This window comes from Montipora capricornis, chromosome 4 (assembly GCF_036669925.1).
Source record: "Montipora capricornis isolate CH-2021 chromosome 4, ASM3666992v2, whole genome shotgun sequence".
NCBI lineage: Eukaryota > Metazoa > Cnidaria > Anthozoa > Scleractinia > Acroporidae > Montipora > Montipora capricornis.
The window spans coordinates 3,161,881-3,180,717 of NC_090886.1; the positions used below are offsets into that span (position 1 = coordinate 3,161,881).

At 39.4% G+C, this 18,837-nt stretch overlaps 1 protein-coding gene and 1 long non-coding RNA gene across 2 annotated transcripts in view; one reads left to right on the plus strand and one right to left on the minus strand.

The window, feature by feature from the left end:
* LOC138045215 (uncharacterized) overlaps positions 1 to 953 on the minus strand; it is an 8,364-nt gene extending 7,411 nt beyond the window's left edge. Inside the window, exon 1 of the long non-coding RNA XR_011131549.1 lies at positions 805 to 953. This is a non-coding gene — a long non-coding RNA (uncharacterized lncRNA). The remainder of the gene's footprint in view (positions 1 to 804) is intronic.
* A 98-nt stretch (positions 954 to 1,051) lies between these two features.
* Positions 1,052 to 18,786, plus strand: LOC138045213 (putative Polycomb group protein ASXL2). Its single transcript, XM_068891626.1, has 13 exons — positions 1,052 to 1,255; positions 1,358 to 1,437; positions 3,419 to 3,530; positions 4,787 to 4,820; positions 5,808 to 6,190; positions 9,274 to 9,453; positions 9,572 to 9,599; positions 10,237 to 10,316; positions 11,099 to 11,208; positions 12,366 to 12,439; positions 13,836 to 13,909; positions 15,678 to 15,709; positions 16,290 to 18,786. The coding sequence occupies exons 1-13, from the start codon at positions 1,190 to 1,192 to the stop codon at positions 17,071 to 17,073; spliced, it is 2,037 nt and encodes a 678-aa protein (XP_068747727.1). The 5' UTR covers positions 1,052 to 1,189; the 3' UTR covers positions 17,074 to 18,786.
* Positions 18,787 to 18,837: the final 51 nt, after the last annotated feature.

Here is an 18,837-nt window from a genome sequence, read left to right on the forward strand (position 1 = left end):
TTTAAACCTAATGAGTGGTGCTCTGGTGAATTTTTATACCTGGCAAAGCAATCTTTCTTTTGCACACACAAAATTTAAGGTAGCTCTGAATAGACCCTTCCATGGCTTTTGACCGCCATCTTGGCTGGCAAAAGTCATGTTTACCCCCAGCCAAGATGGCGCCAAAAACCATGGAAGGGTCTATTGGCTCCCATACTTTGCCAATATGCTAATTACTATTCCACAATAAAGATTTGAGATATAAGCAAGTAAAGGCAAAATACACGGTGTTTTTCGGAGAGCTTTCATCTTGCCATGGTAATTATTACGTCACACTAGTGGGCGCATTTTGTTAAGCAATAATTGGTGTTTAATATGGTGCCATAGCATTGCTGTTACATGCACATCATACAGTGTTGTAGTGATAACCCTTCTCAAAAGAATTGAAACTGGTTTCAGCCACCTTAAACATGAAAGAAACTTTGAATCAGAAGTGAAAAGTATTGCAGCTGATGTTTCAATTATAAGAATTCTAATATATATACATATTTAAGGACAAGTCGATCAAAATGACTGATCGTAAGTTTAAAACTTGTAGTTCGATTTCTTTAAAAATAAACGCAGAAGTATTTAAGCAGTGGCAATAAAAGCTGTTGTTGGTAAGTTTACAGTCGGTGAATTAATCTGACAATGTTGCGATGCAAATATTGGTCTTGTTGCACAAAATATAAACCGTAATTCTACGGGCTTGAAATGATCAGAAAACGACACTAAACTACCAAAATATCATTAAATCGACGATATTAATGCTAAAATGTATGATACCTGAGAACAAGCGGAAGATACTGCTGAAAAGGGATTCAAAGTTCCCCTGATTGTAGAAGATTTTCGTGAGACTTTTCGTGATTGAAAGTCACGCGTACGGCGATTGGGTATTCCTGCTGACCATTCATATCTCTTCCCGTCGCATAGCGCGAGTTCAGATAGATGGTGGTCGACCCAGCTTCCTCTCAGGAATATACTTCCTGTTCCTATTTGTTGTCACGTGACTTGTTGTGATCGCTTCACCCAATTTCCAAAATGGCGGTTTGACTGTCTGAAAATATTCGGTATCATCGGAGACCTTGTTTTGCCCATGCCAGTCCATTATTTCCGTTTGCTAAGGTTCCATTTCGACTAAAATATCCAACTGTAACTGTTCTTTCGCAAGATGAGTTCAGAAAAAGGCGAAACGAAGAGGAAAAAGGGTTTGACATGGGCTGAAGCAGCGAAACAGGTATCGACGCACAAAGGAGATCAGCTTTAGCTGACCGCAACGTTCTTTTAATTTTTATTGGTGAACTTTACATCAACCAAACGATTTTTTTGTTTATCTTAGGTGCTTGAAAGGTCTGTAAACCCTCTCACTCACAAAGACATCCTGAAGGTTATACAGGAAGAAGGTTTACGCGATTTAAGGTGAGGTGAATTTAACCATTTAACGAAAGGTGATAGCAATCATGTGTGATTGACAGACTATAAAGTGGCGGCTCTTAGGGTTTTTGCAAGGAGAGGCCGTTAGCTACTGCCAGTATATCGCAGATTAGTATGCAGTTAAACGGTAGATTAAGACCCTCCTCGTGTCAGGCCGTCGGAAAAATTATCTAGTTGAAACTTGCAATGTGTTACGGTGCATAGCCAATCATAAAAGTAAAGTCTGGTACGAGCCTAGTGGCTCATCAGGCCGGCGCTTATCTCCGGTTAGTGTAGCATGAAGCGACTAGGAGTATTTCTACTCTCCCCTGGATGGGATGCTAGTCGATCGCCAATCATCATGGAAAATTAATGCAGGATTACACGATGATGTCATTTGAGGAGAGCAAAGAAGCCACTCCAATGTCTTTCTACCCGACGATTTTAGACTTGACTTCAGTGAATCTTCATTTTTGGTTTTTGGAGCTGAGCATGTATGCACGGACCATTGTAGGGAGAATATCATAAGGAAAAAGTGTTAAGAATTTGTCAACAGGAAGCGAGATCGAAACTCAACACGTAACTGATGCACTATTTTACTTCTTTTACAACTGTGGTCCAGAATATTAACCGCTGTGTGTAGCCAAGCCAATAAAATTTGTTGTTTTTTTGTTTGTGTTTAATGAGCATTGCTGTTAGTGTTGGGGGTCTGGCTTCTCTATTTGGTATATAATAGAACCCTGTAATGCAGTTAAGCTTAAGTTTTCACCTTCTTAAGAAAATCGCATCAATTTTTTAAAGTGGGTTCTCCACTAGACAGTTTAAAACAGCAAATCTCAGAAATGCCATTTAATTTTTAACTTATCAATATGGTTGCATCACTACCGTATCTTACAAATGACAAATAAGTTACATTATTTTATTTGTTACATGTAATATCACATTACCTCACAAATTTTGGGTGGTCGAAAATTTGTCCTACACTTTTAAAAAGTAATAGCCAGTTTTCCGAAGCAAAGTTGTTGCCATTTCTCACCAGTAAGCTGTACTTGTTTAAACCCCTTGGACACAAGAAGAGTTTGAGTTATAATAATTGAGTCAGAGATCCTGTATGGACGGTAGAAAACCCTATATATTTATAGCGGTGCTCGGCGCATCTTTGGCTTGCGCACAGGGCACCATCTGTAAGAAAGTATGGTAACCCATCTGTGCAAAAAAATTTGGTTTTGGTCATGGTGTGACCATATGTTCAACCCTACTTGTATGACAATGTGGTCATATCATGGACCATATCGCCAGCTCAAGTTTAGTTCTAACCAATACTTGTACTCTTGTGCCCAACATGGCAGCCATACTCCATCTTTGATATTGGACATCCATGTTATGGTCAATTGACACCTGCCAAAACAAGGTATCTGCTGACCAGTATCACATGACCATATTGCAGGCTCAAGTTTAGTTGGAAATTACTACCAGTTTCATCTGGAAAAGTGGACAGCTGCAATGCAAAATCACATAAGATAATAGAGTGTGACCTTGAAAATGCTATAGCAACACAAATTCTACCAAGGCTTCCTTTGATGGCCAGATTATAAACAAATTCACATCTTATTATAAATGTGCATGTTTGAAGTGTGGGTTTAAGACAAAATGGAGAGAAGTGGTCCTTGCACGAAGGTGGACAATTTAAGCTATATTACAATGTAATTCATTGCCTCTAATAGACACCTGAAAATGTTTGAAGAATATTTCAAGTGTGTGTTAGAGAAAATATTATTGCTTAACGCACTGCCACCTCAAATGCCCTAGGATGCCCACAGTTGACGAGTAAAATTGTCTGATGTTAGACAGTAAAATCTGTTCAAGTTTAACTTCCAGCCCTGGGTCAGTGGGTTAAATTGTCCAGTTAAGTGTGAGGATCATTTTTCTCAAATTCACACCTGGAAAATCGAAGAAGGCTTTCCTGATAAAATACTTTATTTTTTAGTCGCGGCACGACCCCTCTGGCATGCTTGAATGCTATGCTTCACCACCACTCCCGAGGTCCTAATGATCTATTTATAAAAGTAGAAGGACGAATGAGCTGTTACAGACTCAATGTAAGTTTTAATTTATTTTTTATTTATTCATTTATTCCATTTTCACTGCATTAGAGAAAACAATTCATACTACAGTAATGCAGCACTGTTTCTTTTTGTTAAATGATATTACAAATGACTATTATCTTATGGCAAGGTTAGTGGAATGAAATTAATAGGGTCGATTATTAAAACATAGTTTAGACAATGTTTAACAAAACTGCGTTCTAAGCCATTTTCAATATTGCCAACAATAATATCTAAATATCTTCTGCTGCTTATGATAACAAGAAGGTTTGCATTCCAGACTAGACAGCAGTTTATCTACTTAAAATATACTGCTTATAAACAGATTTGGAACTTCACTGATTGTCTTAAGCCGCGGCCAAAGTTAGACTTTGTTTAAATAACTGGCCCATAGTGTTTAACAACTGGGTTGCTAAGTAGAGGTTGGGTGTCTGAGACATCCCGGAGCTTCCACTATTGGCAGCCAGCTCTAAGATGGAGACTGCACTGATGGCTGGCAAAACCTGACAAACCAACCATGAGCCCCCACACCCCTGAGAAGACAGGCACCTGTCACACTGATAAACAGTGGAAAGTAGGGGGAGGGGACGGATGGAAAAAACGGCTTAATGCTCCACACAAAATGCTCCTTCTTCCCGCCACACCGATAAATAAGTTTGATAGCGTGAAGCACAAGGAAACAAACTCATGGGCAAATATAACAAAACCACTGAACAATTTACTGCAGTCGCTCCCAGTTGTTAACTCAGTTAAACTGGATTTAACTTCATTTTATTAAATAAGCTTTTCCGCCTGCAACCTGCACGCGCAGATTTTACTCTTTCTAATGCCATACAATTTTACTTATTGAAGGGGGGACCCACAGGGTTGAAAAGGTTAGTTCAGTATGTAGATTTAAGTCCAGCTGTATATCCTGTCTAACCCTTCTCCTCGTAAGAATGGTAGTTACAACATTAATTTTACTCTGTCTGATGGCAGATAATTTTACTTCAAAATGACAGTGAGAAACACTCTAGGGTAGAGGGGCTAGGGTACTCAAAATCATAGAAGTTACTGGGTAAATCAAATTACTAGGTTGGAATCCAAATTGTGTAGAAGCAAGCAATTAAGGGCAGTCCATCTAAAAGTAGGCCGGAAATGGTTGTGGTAGGGGGAAGAATTCCCTGTTCCTTGACCCTCAGTGACAGTCCTGATGTTATTTCCTTTTCTTAACGAATATATTGTTATTTATGCTAATTCTTCTTTTACAGCCAAATCGAATAGAGAGTCCAGGAGAAAACTCCAGTAAGTGCCAACTTGATTTGGTAGTAATTATCTTTCTTTGTTCTCCTGTTTCTAAATCATGTTGTTTTTACCGTGTATGTTTCACCCTGAAATCCGACTATGACGAGAAATTAAAAGAAAAACCAAAACTGCAGGGTTCTCCCTAGTTTTCAGCGCAACAGGTATGGCACCTTTTCAAACCGGTAAAGCAGTTGGTTAATGTTGGACGTTCTGCAAAGGATAACCGACTTCTGAGCGTTTGCAGGCGGTAATAATTGCTCTTACAAGCGGTAAATTTTACCGGTTACCGCCTGATAAGGAGAACCCTGAAACTGCTTATCATTTGCCTAGTTGTTTGAGATAAATGTCCTGTAACTGTAATACTTCTGGATTCTTGTGTTTACTTAAATACTTAAACCAGCTTACATTGTAAATTGAACCAGTCTGTTTACAAGTCTTGTTGAAGCAAAAAATAATTAACTTGTTATCGATTGTTCTCTTATTCATAAGAAATGTTGTGACTTGCTAAAAACAGTGGGAAAATTATCATCACCCAAAGCCTAAAATTGAATATTAATTTGGGGGTGGGAACATGACTGCTTAACACATTGACACCTTAAATGCCATTGGACACCCCCAGTTGACGAGTAAAATCATCTGGTGTTAGACAGAGTAAAATCTGTTAACCCTTTCACTCCCAAGAGTGCCACTTATAGATATAGATTTTACTCTGTCTAACGCCAGACGACTTTACTCGTCATTGGGGAACCCCATGAGGGTGAAAGGGTTAACAACAGCTAGATTCGCTCAAAAACTATGTCCCCATCAACCCTTTCACTCCCAAGAGTGCCACTTATAGATTTTACTCTATCTAATGCCAGACGATTTTACTCATCGATGGGGAACCCCACGGGGATGAAAGGGTTAGTCTCCCAGGGGTCAATGGGGTAAGTATTGGCGTTAAACTATTATTTATTTTGTTTTAATATTCTCTGTTTTTCTTGACAGCACCTGACTCTGATTCAGACCCTCCAAGCATGCCTGATGATTCGGAATTCAACCATTTCTTGGATAAGGATGGGTTAAATAGTCAACATCTTAGTAATGGGAAAGTCAAGATGCCCTTGGGTGCCAAAGAGATTGTTATGCCACAACTTAAGCCACCGCCGCCCAATCCATTCCCTAGAGAACCCCAGTCAAAGCTGCCACTTACCAAGGATGGTAGGCTTCAGAAGAAACGTGGTCCTAAACCAGGACCGCGCAACTCCTCAGCAAACAAGAGACCAAGGTTGACTAGTACAAGACCTGTCCCGAAAATGGTTTTGAAAAACCTCAAAGTAGGGACAGGTGACAGTGGTTTTGGATTGAATGGCAAAGATGGAAACCCTAAGGTTTGTTACTTTCTAAGTTTCATGTTGCTCTATTAAAGTACTCAAATTTGGAAATACATTGTAAAATTCAAGTACATGCAAAGTCAAGAACTTTTTATAATCCAATTGACCACTGGGACTGCAGGGACTTAGGGCTGCAACAATATATTTTCTCACGGAAACGATACACATCTTGATATGAGATATGATACATATCTTGATACATCATCACATAAATCATTATGTACAACGGGAAGACATTTTCCGATGAACAGTGCGTTTTGTCTGTGGGTTGCTCAAGACTTTGTCAGCTGACAATTAACGCAATGTACGCATCTTGAAAAACACATGGGGCAATTGTTAGTGTTAGTTATCTGCAATGTCTGTATGTGTCAGATCGGAAGCTATATGAAGCAAGGATGGATCTTTCTTCCCCCTGTGTTTAATAAGTAGCTACAAAAGGGTTACTTTTGTGTAAGGATTCGTTAAAGACAGTGATTTCTGAATGTTGATGAACAATAATAATAATATATTTAATAATAATAATAATAATATTGCAATAATTATGTTGCTTAAATGTTGATATTCGCATTGTGGCAAAAAATATTGCGGTTAACCGGTGTATCATTGCAGCCCTACAGGGACTTAATACCGTACTTATTCAGCTATAAGCCGAGCGATTTTTACACAAATCCTCACTCAATTTGGGCAACTTTGAAGCCGTAGAAGGGGTCTCGGCTTGTAGCTGAGTATTTTTGATAAAAAAAAATTTTCTCAGCAAATTAAAACTGTAAAAATGAACGTGTATTCACTTACAAGCCAAACTAAATTACTTGTAAAATGAAGAGAAGTTGTTGTTGGTGTAATATGGACTTTTATTACTTGGTAGCTCGTAAAGTAGCCGCACGTGTTGTTGTGTGATCGGGATCGATCTTATTGCTCGTCTTTTTCCTCGTTGTCTGTCTCGAATTCGTCGTCAATTTCCTCGTCTTTACTTTTTTTTTGTTCTGGAATATTCTCGTCGAAGACTGCATCGTCTTCTGTGCCGTCGAGTGCGTTATAGTCTTGCACGAACGCCTCACCATCTCCTCGGGAATATCGCCCCAAGCCTGTTTTGCCCATCGAAGGAACGAGGAGTCTGGGAACAAGATTGCAACATTTGTCGACACAGATCGTGTAAACAAGCTTGTGACATGACACCAGAGCAAACTTGAGACAAAAACGCAAGTGGATTTCTTCTTGTAGCGACATTTTCCAAGCAAAAAAACCGTACGCATTAAAGGGAAAATCTTACCTTGAATTCTTTGCTCTGAAAACCACGCCAAAGGTCGTTGATCGAGCTCGGAATACGCTCCCCGATAAGCTCCCCGTTAAACAGATTTGTCTTATCTTTCCTCCAGCAACAGAACCATCACCTCACTGATGCCGTATTCTCCGGCGATCTCGGAGTTATTTTCTACAGCTTCTGCTTCGGCGACTATTATAAGTTTAACAGCGAGGTTGTAAGGTTTCCAGTCGAATAACTTTTTATAAAACGCTTCACTTTTTCGAAGACACGTTTCCAGTGAGGTCAGTAATTGTTTAATAACATTCGTCACCTCACGATCACGCCGCTTGTTTGTTTCTTATCTTTCGTGTTCATTTGATTGCTTTGCGTATAATTTTTCAGTCAATGTCAATTTGTATTTTAAATTACGAAAATTCCATAGTCGATAATACATGTACATCAAGACCTAAAATGGGTCTCGGCTTATAGCCGAGTATTATGCATTTACAATTCGTGTCAATCAAGTTGATTTTTTCCGTAAGAAGTTTGGGGTCTCGGCTCATAGCCGAGCTCAGCTTGTAGCCGAATAAGTACGGTAAATAATATTTTACTCTGTCTAACGCCAGACAATTTTACCCGTCAACCGAGGGCAGTTTAGGAGTTAATTGGTTATGTTTATGCAGATGTACAGGCTGTACATACATTTGTATACAAATGTAGAGGTATCTTAAATTGCCAAGTAGAAGAAGACAGGAAATTGACTATGTACAGTGTACCGTCACTTGCAACTACCTGTCCACACGTGTGACAAAAACTTGTTCTGCCGGCCAATCAAAATCCGACGTTTTGACACTCAAACTTCAAAGTTTACCCATCCACTTGGGAACATTTTGGCGCCAGTTACGCAAATGATCATAGCTGATTTATTTGCCGTTTGGCAAGACATGGCGTTTATAGGTAGGAATTTCAAGCAAGGTGTTCAAAACTACAAAAGACAAAATGCCCGAACGCATTGCTGACTTTGCATCCGGTGAAGTGTTTGCGGAGTGGCGCCAAAATGTTCCAAAGTGGGCGGGTAACCTTTGAAGTTTGATGGTCAAAACTTTGAATTTTGACTGGCCTGCAGAACATGTTTTTGTCAAGCGTGTGGACAGGTAATTGCAAGCGACGGTATTATTTTATCAAGAGTTTAGAGGCGGAATTTGAGATCACCAAAGACAAATGAATTTAATATTCGAAGCAGTATTTGATTCCCAGAGCATCCGCACCTAAAAACAGCATCTTAACAATTACTACATGTACAGGTCTAGGGGGCATGCACATTTTTGAGAGTTTAATTTTGTTAAAAGTTGCATTTGTTGCTAAAAAGTCCTTGGGGTTGGTTTCCCATGACAGTTTGTTTTGTGGCAAATACTTGTGGAAATTTATGGAGACCGAGCATTCTCTGTATGTGCTCCCAATTTATGGAACTGTCTTCCTAGTTATAGCAAGCATAGCTCCAGTGTCAGTACCTGTACGTCATCTCTGAAAACGTAGACTGTTTTTAAATGATATTTCATTTGTTTGGTAATTTAAGTTTTATTTTATCCCCCTTTTATTGTGAAGTGCTTAATTAGAACTTTTGTATGAAGCACTGTATAAGTAATAATGATAATTAATAATGATTAATAATAATTTATTATTATTATTATTATTATTAAATACTGCAACGTTGCGAGTAGAAATTTGAGACGAGAACGAGAACAGCTGTATTTTCAGTTTAGAACTTTTTAGAGACATGCTTTTATTACTTCTTAGTTTTTGATCACCCCTAAGCTGTCATTTTTTTTATTGATAGGAAAAATCTCCATCTTTCCTTGTCGAACCATCATCCAAACTCATCCTGCCATCAAGTGCATGTGTTGCTGCTGATGCCATTGCTGATCACAGCTTCCCAAGGCTTCCAGGATCAGCTTCTAATGACATGGATGGCAAAGAGAAGCTTGAAAAGTTTTCTGACCTTTGGACCAATTCAAAGGTAGATGCTTGAATGTGTATAACATGTAGTGGTTGTAAAGGTCACAGAATAAATCTAGAATTGTCTTGCCCAAGCCAATACTTATTTGCAAACTTAAGTTGATCATATTTTATTTCAGCCAAGAAGATACAAGAAAATGAGTGTTGGTAAGTTTGAACTGTAATTAGTGCAGTGTTTTAATACCGGTAATCTTTTGTTGAAATTTTTTACAAAGCGACGCACCTTACCGTGGCCACCTAACAAAGTTTTTTTATAACTTAAATGCCGATAAGGATGTGTGAATTTGATTTACACTCACCCCTCCTTGCAAAGTTGGCACTGTTGTAAGTTGAACACCATTGATTGGGTTTGAGTTGCCATACTTACATGTAGTTGTCAAATGTGAAAGTTTGTTGGGTGGCCATGGTAAGGCGCGTCGCACTGTAAAAGAAGATCTTTGAAAAGTACAGGCCTTTTTAAAATGAGAAATTTGAGGCTAACAAGTTCTTTTGGTTAGTTCAATAAAAGTAAGTTGTAACGTGTAGTATTCGAAACAAAATCTTTAGAATCATACAGTTATTATGAACTGAGTTCAACTTACAGAGCGCACATATTTCCATTTCATTAATATTGTTGATTATTGCATTTTTCAAAGTGGACAAAATCAAACTCACAACTCATGTAAATCGAGGGAAGTTTGTATGTGTATGAAGCCATTAATTATGAGAAAAACATTTTTTTTCCTTTTTTCTTGGTAAATTAGTAATAACTATTGTCGACATTGAGTGCTTTTTTTTTCATTAGCTGCTCAGCTGAAGAGAACCAAAGAGGGACGGATAGATATTTCAACACCAGATTCCATTCTCACTAGTATTCCCCTTCGGGTTAGTATTGTGAAAGGTATTTGAATTGTCCGTTTTGCCAATCAGTTGATTGGATAAAAGGTAAAAAAAAGGTAAAGTCTCTGTCACGAGCCTGAAGGCCCATTAAGGCCGGCGCTTATCTCCGGTTTCCGTAGCATGAAGTGACTAGGAGTATTTCTACTCCCCCCTGGATGGGATGCTAGTCCATCGCAGGGTTACCCCAAGCATTACGCCAGTACCCATTTATACACCTGGGTGGAGAGAGGCACCGTGAGAGTAAAGTGTCTTGCCCAAAAACACAACACAATGTCCTCGGCCAGGCCCCGAACCCGGACCACTCGATCCGGAGTCGAGCGCACTAACCATGAGGCCACCGTGCCTCCCAGTTGATAGGATAATGAGGTCTTAATTACAATGTATAAGGAAAATTTCATCGCCTTGGTTGCCTTAGTGGGTCCTCATAGGATCTATTTAGTTTGTTAGCTGTAATTTTCTTATTAACAATGAAATTATGTTACCAGCTTCAAATGAGTAACATCTGTGAACAGGAAAAAAGCAAATTTTATTAATCTGAGGAAGTTTTTGACAATGGGTTTTCAGCCTGGCAACTCTCCAACGACTGCATAGGTAAATATAAGAAAACAAAAACTTTTCCTGGTCATAATTTATGATAAAACTCTTTTAGACTGAATTACAGTAGGTCAGACTGGATGGGAAATATTAATTGAGTTACATGTATTTTGTAAATTATATTCCATAACTTTTCAACTGAATTGTTAAATAATTATTGTTGTTTTTCTCAGTCACTCATTAGCCAGCGGACATTTAACATGCTTCCAGCTCTGTATCAATACCAGCTGGTCACTCTGTTGCCCAAAGTTGACAAGTCTGTGGGCAATGATGGAGGCCTGAGGTAAACTCCAATAGCATGATTATACTCCAGTACGCTAGTTTTAATAGGCCATGTTCGTTATCGCAACATTACAATTAAAATGGCTATGAGGCTTAGTTAAATTTGAATATGATTTTGTGTAGAAATCTCCCTTGAGACTTGTGAGACTAAGAAAACAGAAGTGAGGCGTGAAATTTGACCATAAAACCTCATAGCCATCGCTGAATATTGATATATGGAACTTGGCCTATTATGTCAGAGTCGAGGTTTAGAGAAATAATTTGCACATTTTGTTAAAAACGAAGAAAATTGCAAATTTTACCCCAAACCTCAATTCTCTTCTTTTGTTTGGGCAGAATTCAAAACTAGCCTGTTGTTGCCTAGAATTAGCAAGTCGTTTTGTTGTAGTATACAATAGAGTCAATGTCATATTTAGCTCTCATTTCCAAAGTAGAAATTGTGGAATATTGGTGAAGGCATCTGACTGGACATTCCTCAGTCTTCTTTAGCATCTCTAGTTACATGTAATTTAAGGGTATTTGGATGTTCCTTTGGCATCAACCATCAGATATGACTGCAGCTACGAAACTGAGTAAGAATGTGATTTTTCATGCAGTTGGCAAGTGATTGGTTAGGAAATGCAAAGTGAATCTCCTACAGTCTCAGAGGGTTGTTAAGGGACATAGTTTTTAGTGGATGCAGTGGTTGTTAATTAAAGGGAACGTAGTTTTTCTCTGGGTGTAAAGGTTGTTAATAGTGGGCTTCTGGATGTGAGGCTGTGCTTCCAAACATTATTATACGACAAGCAATTTTCAGGCTTAATGGTGTACTCTGGTTGGCTGGTTTTTGGTCGAGATTTTACAGTATGGACCATTACCATGGAAACGGTCCATTTCCGTATCAGTGGAATTTTTCATCACAACAATGCAATTATAGCAACTGGAATTTAGTCTGTACTGCCACAACCTCAGGCCAATATTCCCCAGTACAGCCCTCCCACTCGGTTGGTAAGAGCTTAGTATTTCACTTAGTGTAATCACAGGGAATATGAAGGGGTCCTGCTTGTGCCAATGATCTTTCAATGATAATGGTGAAAGTAATTATCTTTGTATTATTATTATTTGGCATTAATATTGCTATACTAATAAATGTCATTATTGATTGATTGAATTTTATAGACCGTCTCACACTGCTTTTACCAATGAGTTTTTTGCCAGTGCCTGTCATTCATGGAAGGACCGGCTTCAAGACGGTGAGCCTTATCTTACGTTGTATTGTTCAGGACTCGCTGATCTAGACATTTGTAGCAGGGCTGTCATTAGGGGTCGTAACCCATAACACCTGTTACAGCTGAGCCCAGTCAATGTTACAGGTGATGGTTGCTGCTGAATGAATATTCATGGGCAAAACAAATTGAAGTTTATTTGTAAACATTTATCTTCTAAAGAAAATATAATTGCAGCCTTGTGCTGTCTGTGTTCCTGATTCTGAGACGTGGTTTTGGTAAAAATCCAAACATTTTCTGTAAAAAACCATTGGAGAACACCCCCAATCAATCGTTGTTGGATTCCGACACCATTTTTAGCAACAAAATCATTATCAGTGCACTGTACTTGATATAAATGGGATTCCGCTGACCATTTTTCATGGTTCCGTGATGCATGGCCATTTCCACATGGTTAGAAAAAGTCTTTATTCATTGTGAAGTTTATCTTTTTGCCCTGTTTTATCATCATTTTTTGATTGAGAAAATATACAATTTGCACCTCAGAGTGCTGGAAAATGCATTTCCAAGGGTTTAATTTTAAGAATTTTCTGGGGGGAGTATGCTCCCAGAACCCCCTAGGGGCTCAGGCCCTTTAGGTCTTCCTTTACGTGGCCTTTGGCCAAGTATTTACATTTTACGGGTGAAATCTTGAGTTTTACACCTGCTTCAAAACTTAGAGACAACCCTGTGTAGTATTAAAAAAAAAAAAAAAAACAGTTAAAACCTTTTTAATGCCATAGTTTTGATAAGGAGATGTGGGGTTAGTTTTCAGTTCCGTAAAATATTTTTGTGGCATTTCTTTTTTAATGCAGTTGTAGTTAGTGTCCAGTTGTGTGCGTTTGTTTGTTTTTTGTTTTTCTTGTTGATTTTTTACAAATATATGAGGTTGTGGACTCTTTCGTTCTGATCCTTCTCAACTGGATGTTACCCTAGTCCAGTCTCGGACCCCTTAAGGTTTAAAAGGGTTCCATAGTTCCAATAAGAAACTTTACCGCCTTTGTACCCTGGTCCCAGAGGTTTTTCTTGATCCGCGAGAGAGCCGCGAAAAACTGGACTTGAATCTCACTTTCATGCAGACCACCAGGGTCAGGATCTGACCCTCAGACTCGGATTGGTTGATATTTTTTTACAAACACGCAAATCGATATGATTGGTTCGTCTGATTGTTAATACCGAGGGGAAGCGTGATTGCCAAGTTGCCATTGGTCACTTTTGTAATTATCAAATTGACGCGTTTGACAGCTGGCGTCTGCATGAAAGTGAGATTCAAGTCCAAGGTAACCAGAGGTTTTTCTCTTCTCGCCGCTTCGCAACTCGTCCTCGCAGCCCTCTCGCGGCTAAAGGAACAATCTGAAAAGCTCGTTTTTCCTTTCTTTTTAAGGTGATTTTATGACAGATATGCAACAAAGAATGAAACAAGAGGAGGAAAGGCTAGCAAAGCTTGATCCTTGGAAGGTAATCGTGTAACTCATTTTACAAATACCCGTGTTTCTCTAGTTTCTGCCTTTGTGATTCATGAAAGCACGTGAAGTAATTTTGTAACGTGGCGGCCAGTGAATCCTAATTCAACTGCACTAATTTAATCTGTAAAATTTCGGCGCTGGGGATACTGCACAGGAATCAAATCGTGGGTTACGCTCGATTTCCACCGCTCTCTCTAGTTCGGTCTTCGATTCGGGAGAGGAAACGGGCTTCTTCAAGCCTAATCTTCTTCTTCAAGCCTAATCGTAGCTTGGTTTTTAAGGAGAGGGAATAAAAAACGGATTTCCCAGACAAAACTCTCTCGGAGCAGAGTAGAGGACCAACTGACTCGACACTCATATGACGCCGAGTCTGGAAATCGAACCGGGGCTACATTGCTGGGAGGCGAGTGCTCTCACCACTGCGCCATCCCTCGATAAATGCCAATAAAACAAGTACGTCAGATATTTAATCTGAAACAGTAGTGACTATACTACATGTGGGAGTTAAAATAAAATATGTGTGCAAATATATTTAAGGACGTTCGCGCGAAAAATTTTCAACATTGATTTTTTTCTGAAACTTTTACCACTGTAAGATGATGAGTTAGTTATGTCAGAAATGTAAAAAAATGGGGGGTCACCGACTTCGTTTTGGAGAGAACATGCCCGGAAAAACACCCAAAACGTGACAAAATCGGGCTTCGTTAGCGAATAAGGCCAGTGTCTGTAAACCCAAATATATTGCAATTAAATCTTTGAAGTGAAATCTTCTCTGCCAAATATTGTTTAAGTGGACTTATTAAGTGAATTTAGTCAACTGGTGAGGTTCCTTAAAAATCAAATTCGCATTTAGCGACCACAGTTTCAAACCCCTTGCAGCCGCAAGATGGCAGGATTTGATGTCCCGTAAGCAGAGATCTTGAAATTTTTTTAACTTCCCACATTGATTTTTTGTTCATTTTTGGACAACGTGGAGATAATTGTAAATAAAATCCGTTTCTGAAAAGAAAAATAGGGGTCACGGAACGTCCAAGACCGTTAAATCCAGGCAAAGCTATAGCAATGGCCTTTTGCCCTATCATTTCTCATTTTATTACTTAGCGTGCGCGCTCGTGTATGACGTGGCGTGTGCATTTGCGTGCGCAGTAAGGATGCGCAGAAACAATTGGCGCGAACGTCCTTAATCAGATGTCAATAAATGTAGCAATAAAAAGAAGTAAAATATGTAAGGTCTACTAAGTACAATTGTACAAATGACTTGATGGTTGCAAGAGCAAAATTGTTGCATGTTAATATCGTCCTTGGATAAAAAGAATATTGTACTTGTTGGCATTGTACAATTCACTAATTTGTTGAAAAGGACGACTGTTCGATAATCTAGTAGTTGTTGTTATTTTGTTCACCTCAGGGGGTGAGGGGGGGGGGGTTAATACCAACATGACCCATTTAGATCATGCAGAACATACATGTACTAGTTCAAAAGAGGAGTCGACGATCTTCAAGAGAATCCCAACCAAGTTGTTCAATCATTGGAGTAACGTGGCAAAGTCGTGAATATTAATCACTGAATACATATCTTGGTGCTCGACGTTGAACCTTCTCAATTTGGTTGATGTTCTGATTAGTGAAAGAGTTCCATGCACAACATGCATATTCAAGCTTTGAACTAACGAACGTGCGATAGGAACGTGTTGTCCTATTTCAGACTTTGCCCAATGGAGTGGAAGACTAATATTTTGTTGTTTTGCGGCATTTTGCAGGCAAAATTCTTTGAACCTGTCTGGGGCAAAAGGCAAGTAAATAGTTATTTAACAGTTTCGCCCATTTTGTTCAAATGAATCACAGGAAGGGTAAGATCATTTAAGGCACAAGCATCCGAAAACTGTCTATCCATTTTCCTATTTCAAGTGTGCCTTGAGTTTTCCGTTGTCCTTTCTAGCATTCTCGATCAATTTGTTAAAATCAAATCACTTTATTCACACTAGATCTATTTTTTTGAGGTTATTACTTATTACAAGTATACCGTAAAAGAAAAAAAACCTGGTTATAATTATATCTAAGTGTCAGTTATTGACAGTATGTGCGCAGCAGCCAAAGTAGCTCAGCTTTCGAGTTGGCTGCTGCTCATGAACAATTAAGGAAATGAGGACAAGACAAAAAGAAGGGGGAAAAAAAACGGGCAACAATTTGCATTGAAATAAGGTGCAAATAATGTACATATGAAGAAGGACAATCATTAATATTTTGAGATAATACAGTAGAACGGGTTATAAACTACCCAAATAGTTTATTAATTATAATTTTATAGTTCAAACAAGTAAAGAGTCGAGAGTTTATCACGTGTCGAACCTTTCCCTTGCTTGCTCTTTCAGAAAACTCTCTGAGTCTGATTTCTCGTCTCAAGACTTGGCGCATGCATATTTTACAGCGCCTCTTTCACCGGCCCCTGCGTTATCACCCAGGAGCTCGCTGCCATCGAGTCAAAAGGATCCTAACCAGAGCAGATCAACGTACAACCCTTCAGGTTCACTATCGGTTCCTCTAAAGAAGCTCCCTTCTCACTGCCTCCCCAAGCGGGTCTCGGAATCGAGGAGATCAGAGGCCGCCAGGCAGCTGAGGGCCAATCCAAACGCTCGGCCTTCTCGGCCGCGCTCCATTCCTATATTTCGAATGGTAACAGTGGCTGTGGCTACAGAGGCGCTCAAAGCTGTTAGAACTTGTGCACCCGATAATATGCTCACGGCTAGCACAGTTTACTCAAGGAAAAGGACGATAAAAATTCCCGAGGCTGCCTCGGATGATTTGTTACCTAAACTGTCATCGGCAGCGCCTGTCTCAAGTGTATCTATACTTAATAATGATTCTGTTGATCTGCGGACACCGGCTACGCTCATTAAAGAGAGACCGCCATCAAGGGCTGCTATGCAAAAGCAGGCAGCCGTCATGGAGAACTTATCATCTCGTCGACCAAGCTCGGGCAGCGGTGCAAAGGGCTTTGCTGCCAGTACGATCACGGCCAAAGGTTTTAGCAGGACCATGCTACTCAAAAGTTGTTCTTGTCGGTTAAAAGCCATGGAAGTATGTAAAAAATGTGGTGCATTCTGCCATGATGACTGTATCAGCGCAGCGCAGCTCTGCAGCGCTTGCGTCAACTAAATCCTGGTCACTATCAACTTGCATTGACTCAAGTCAATTAGGGAGCTTAGGCACGCGCGTTTTTAAGACACCGACGGCAACCGGAATAGACCTTTTTATCGATACGGCGGCCATTTTGATTTCTATTCTTTCGAAAAACGTTATGGGATGCCCAGGGGGCAAATTAATATGTATTTGCCCCCTTGGCATCCCATAATGGCTATTCGAAACAATAGAAATCAAAATGGCCGCCGTTTCGGTAAAAAGGTCTATTGAGTTGTTTATCCTTTTAACTTGTCTTCACACAACCCTATTTACATTGCTAAGTATCTTTTCTCCATTAGAGATGATTAGTATAAAAATCTGAGAGACACCGTTGTCCTGGCACGCAAAATGTTCTGTTCCGGTTGCCTTCCGCGTCAAAAACGCGCTTGGTTAAGCTCCCTATTGTTTTGATCCAATCTCATTTTGCTGGCCTGAAATTGCCAGGCCCTTCGGGTTCGTTTTAACGTTTGCTGGGTTAAGCAACTCTAATCTAATCTAAGTTATTTTCATACCTGCCAACTCTCCCGGTTTTCATCATTTCATCAAATCTCCCGGGAAATACCTACCGTGGCCTTTTTCAACATTTTTTCATTAATTTCGTTATCTTCGAGATGTCAAAAAGGAAAATAAAACAAGAACTGCATTCTAGTGCTCTCATTTGAGCTGTTCTGGTTCGGAAAACGTAAAACGGAGAAATCAAATAGGCCATTTCGAGTTCATGTCTGCCTCTTTAAAGCGAGTCTAAGTGCGAAGTTTTTCTTATGATAATTAGTTTTCTTTCATATGTAAAGTAGAACCAATTATCATATTTAACAAGTACTGTAATTGGTCAGAAATCAGCCAATCAAATTGCACAATACGTGGTAGAAAGTGGGCGCGGTTATGGAAACAATAGCAATTGCTGTTCTAACCGAGAAACGCCGGGAACATTCGGAAGGGCTTCGGGTGATTTTCGGAGAGTATTCAGATACTGTCGAAATTGATATTCTCACAATGCAAAGATTTATAGATGTCTCCAGATTTTGTACTCTGGGGGTTGGCAGGTATGCATTTATAGATCCAACCACAGAACAGGACGGGCAGTTAGCAAAGCTGCATAGGAGATCTATATGAGATCTATAAACTCTTATTGTTCCAAAATTTGCACTTATTGGGTCTGCTTCATTCTCTCTCTCCGGCTAATCTGCCTCATTTATGAGTGCCGCTTTGCCAGTGGGTTACAACACACCTAGGGAATCGAGATCCTTTCTGGAATTGCTGTTTACTGAAGATTTCACCACTATTGTTTGTTGTGTACCGAAAACTAAAGAACTATAGTCGCCGTTCAGTTATATTATCCACGAAGTCCCAATCCCCCTCCCCGCACAATCTTAACCCTTTGACTCTCAGGATTGATCAGTATTGAGAAAGAAGATTATTATCCGCTCAAAGATATACTGATATAACGCCAAATTCTCATGACCAACCAACGAAGAAGTCTGTGGAAGTGGTTAGGAAAATCTTGGGAGTCGCCGTTCAGTTCACGGGGATTTTTGTTTTGGTTGTATTGACTTATGTACCAAGGAGGGATGTGGATTATCAGGGGAATGGCTTTGATCAATCATTGAAATGCCTAAAAACATATAAATTTGAAATATTGTAAATAGCGGTCATAGATACTCAGAAATTAAAATGAAGTCTCAAAAAAAATGTTGTCATCAATCATATGTCGTCGCTCAAACTGTCCTTGCAACCCCTGAG

Bases quoted from the DNA above. Each gene is read 5' to 3' on its own strand.
- LOC138045213 (XM_068891626.1), top strand. From the start codon at position 1,190: ATGAGTTCAGAAAAAGGCGAAACGAAGAGGAAAAAGGGTTTGACATGG. The intron at 1,256-1,357 runs GTATCGACGCAC...TGTTTATCTTAG, and splicing joins GGGCTGAAGCAGCGAAACAG to GTGCTTGAAAGGTCTGTAAA. The intron at 3,531-4,786 runs GTAAGTTTTAAT...CTTCTTTTACAG, and splicing joins TGAGCTGTTACAGACTCAAT to CCAAATCGAATAGAGAGTCC.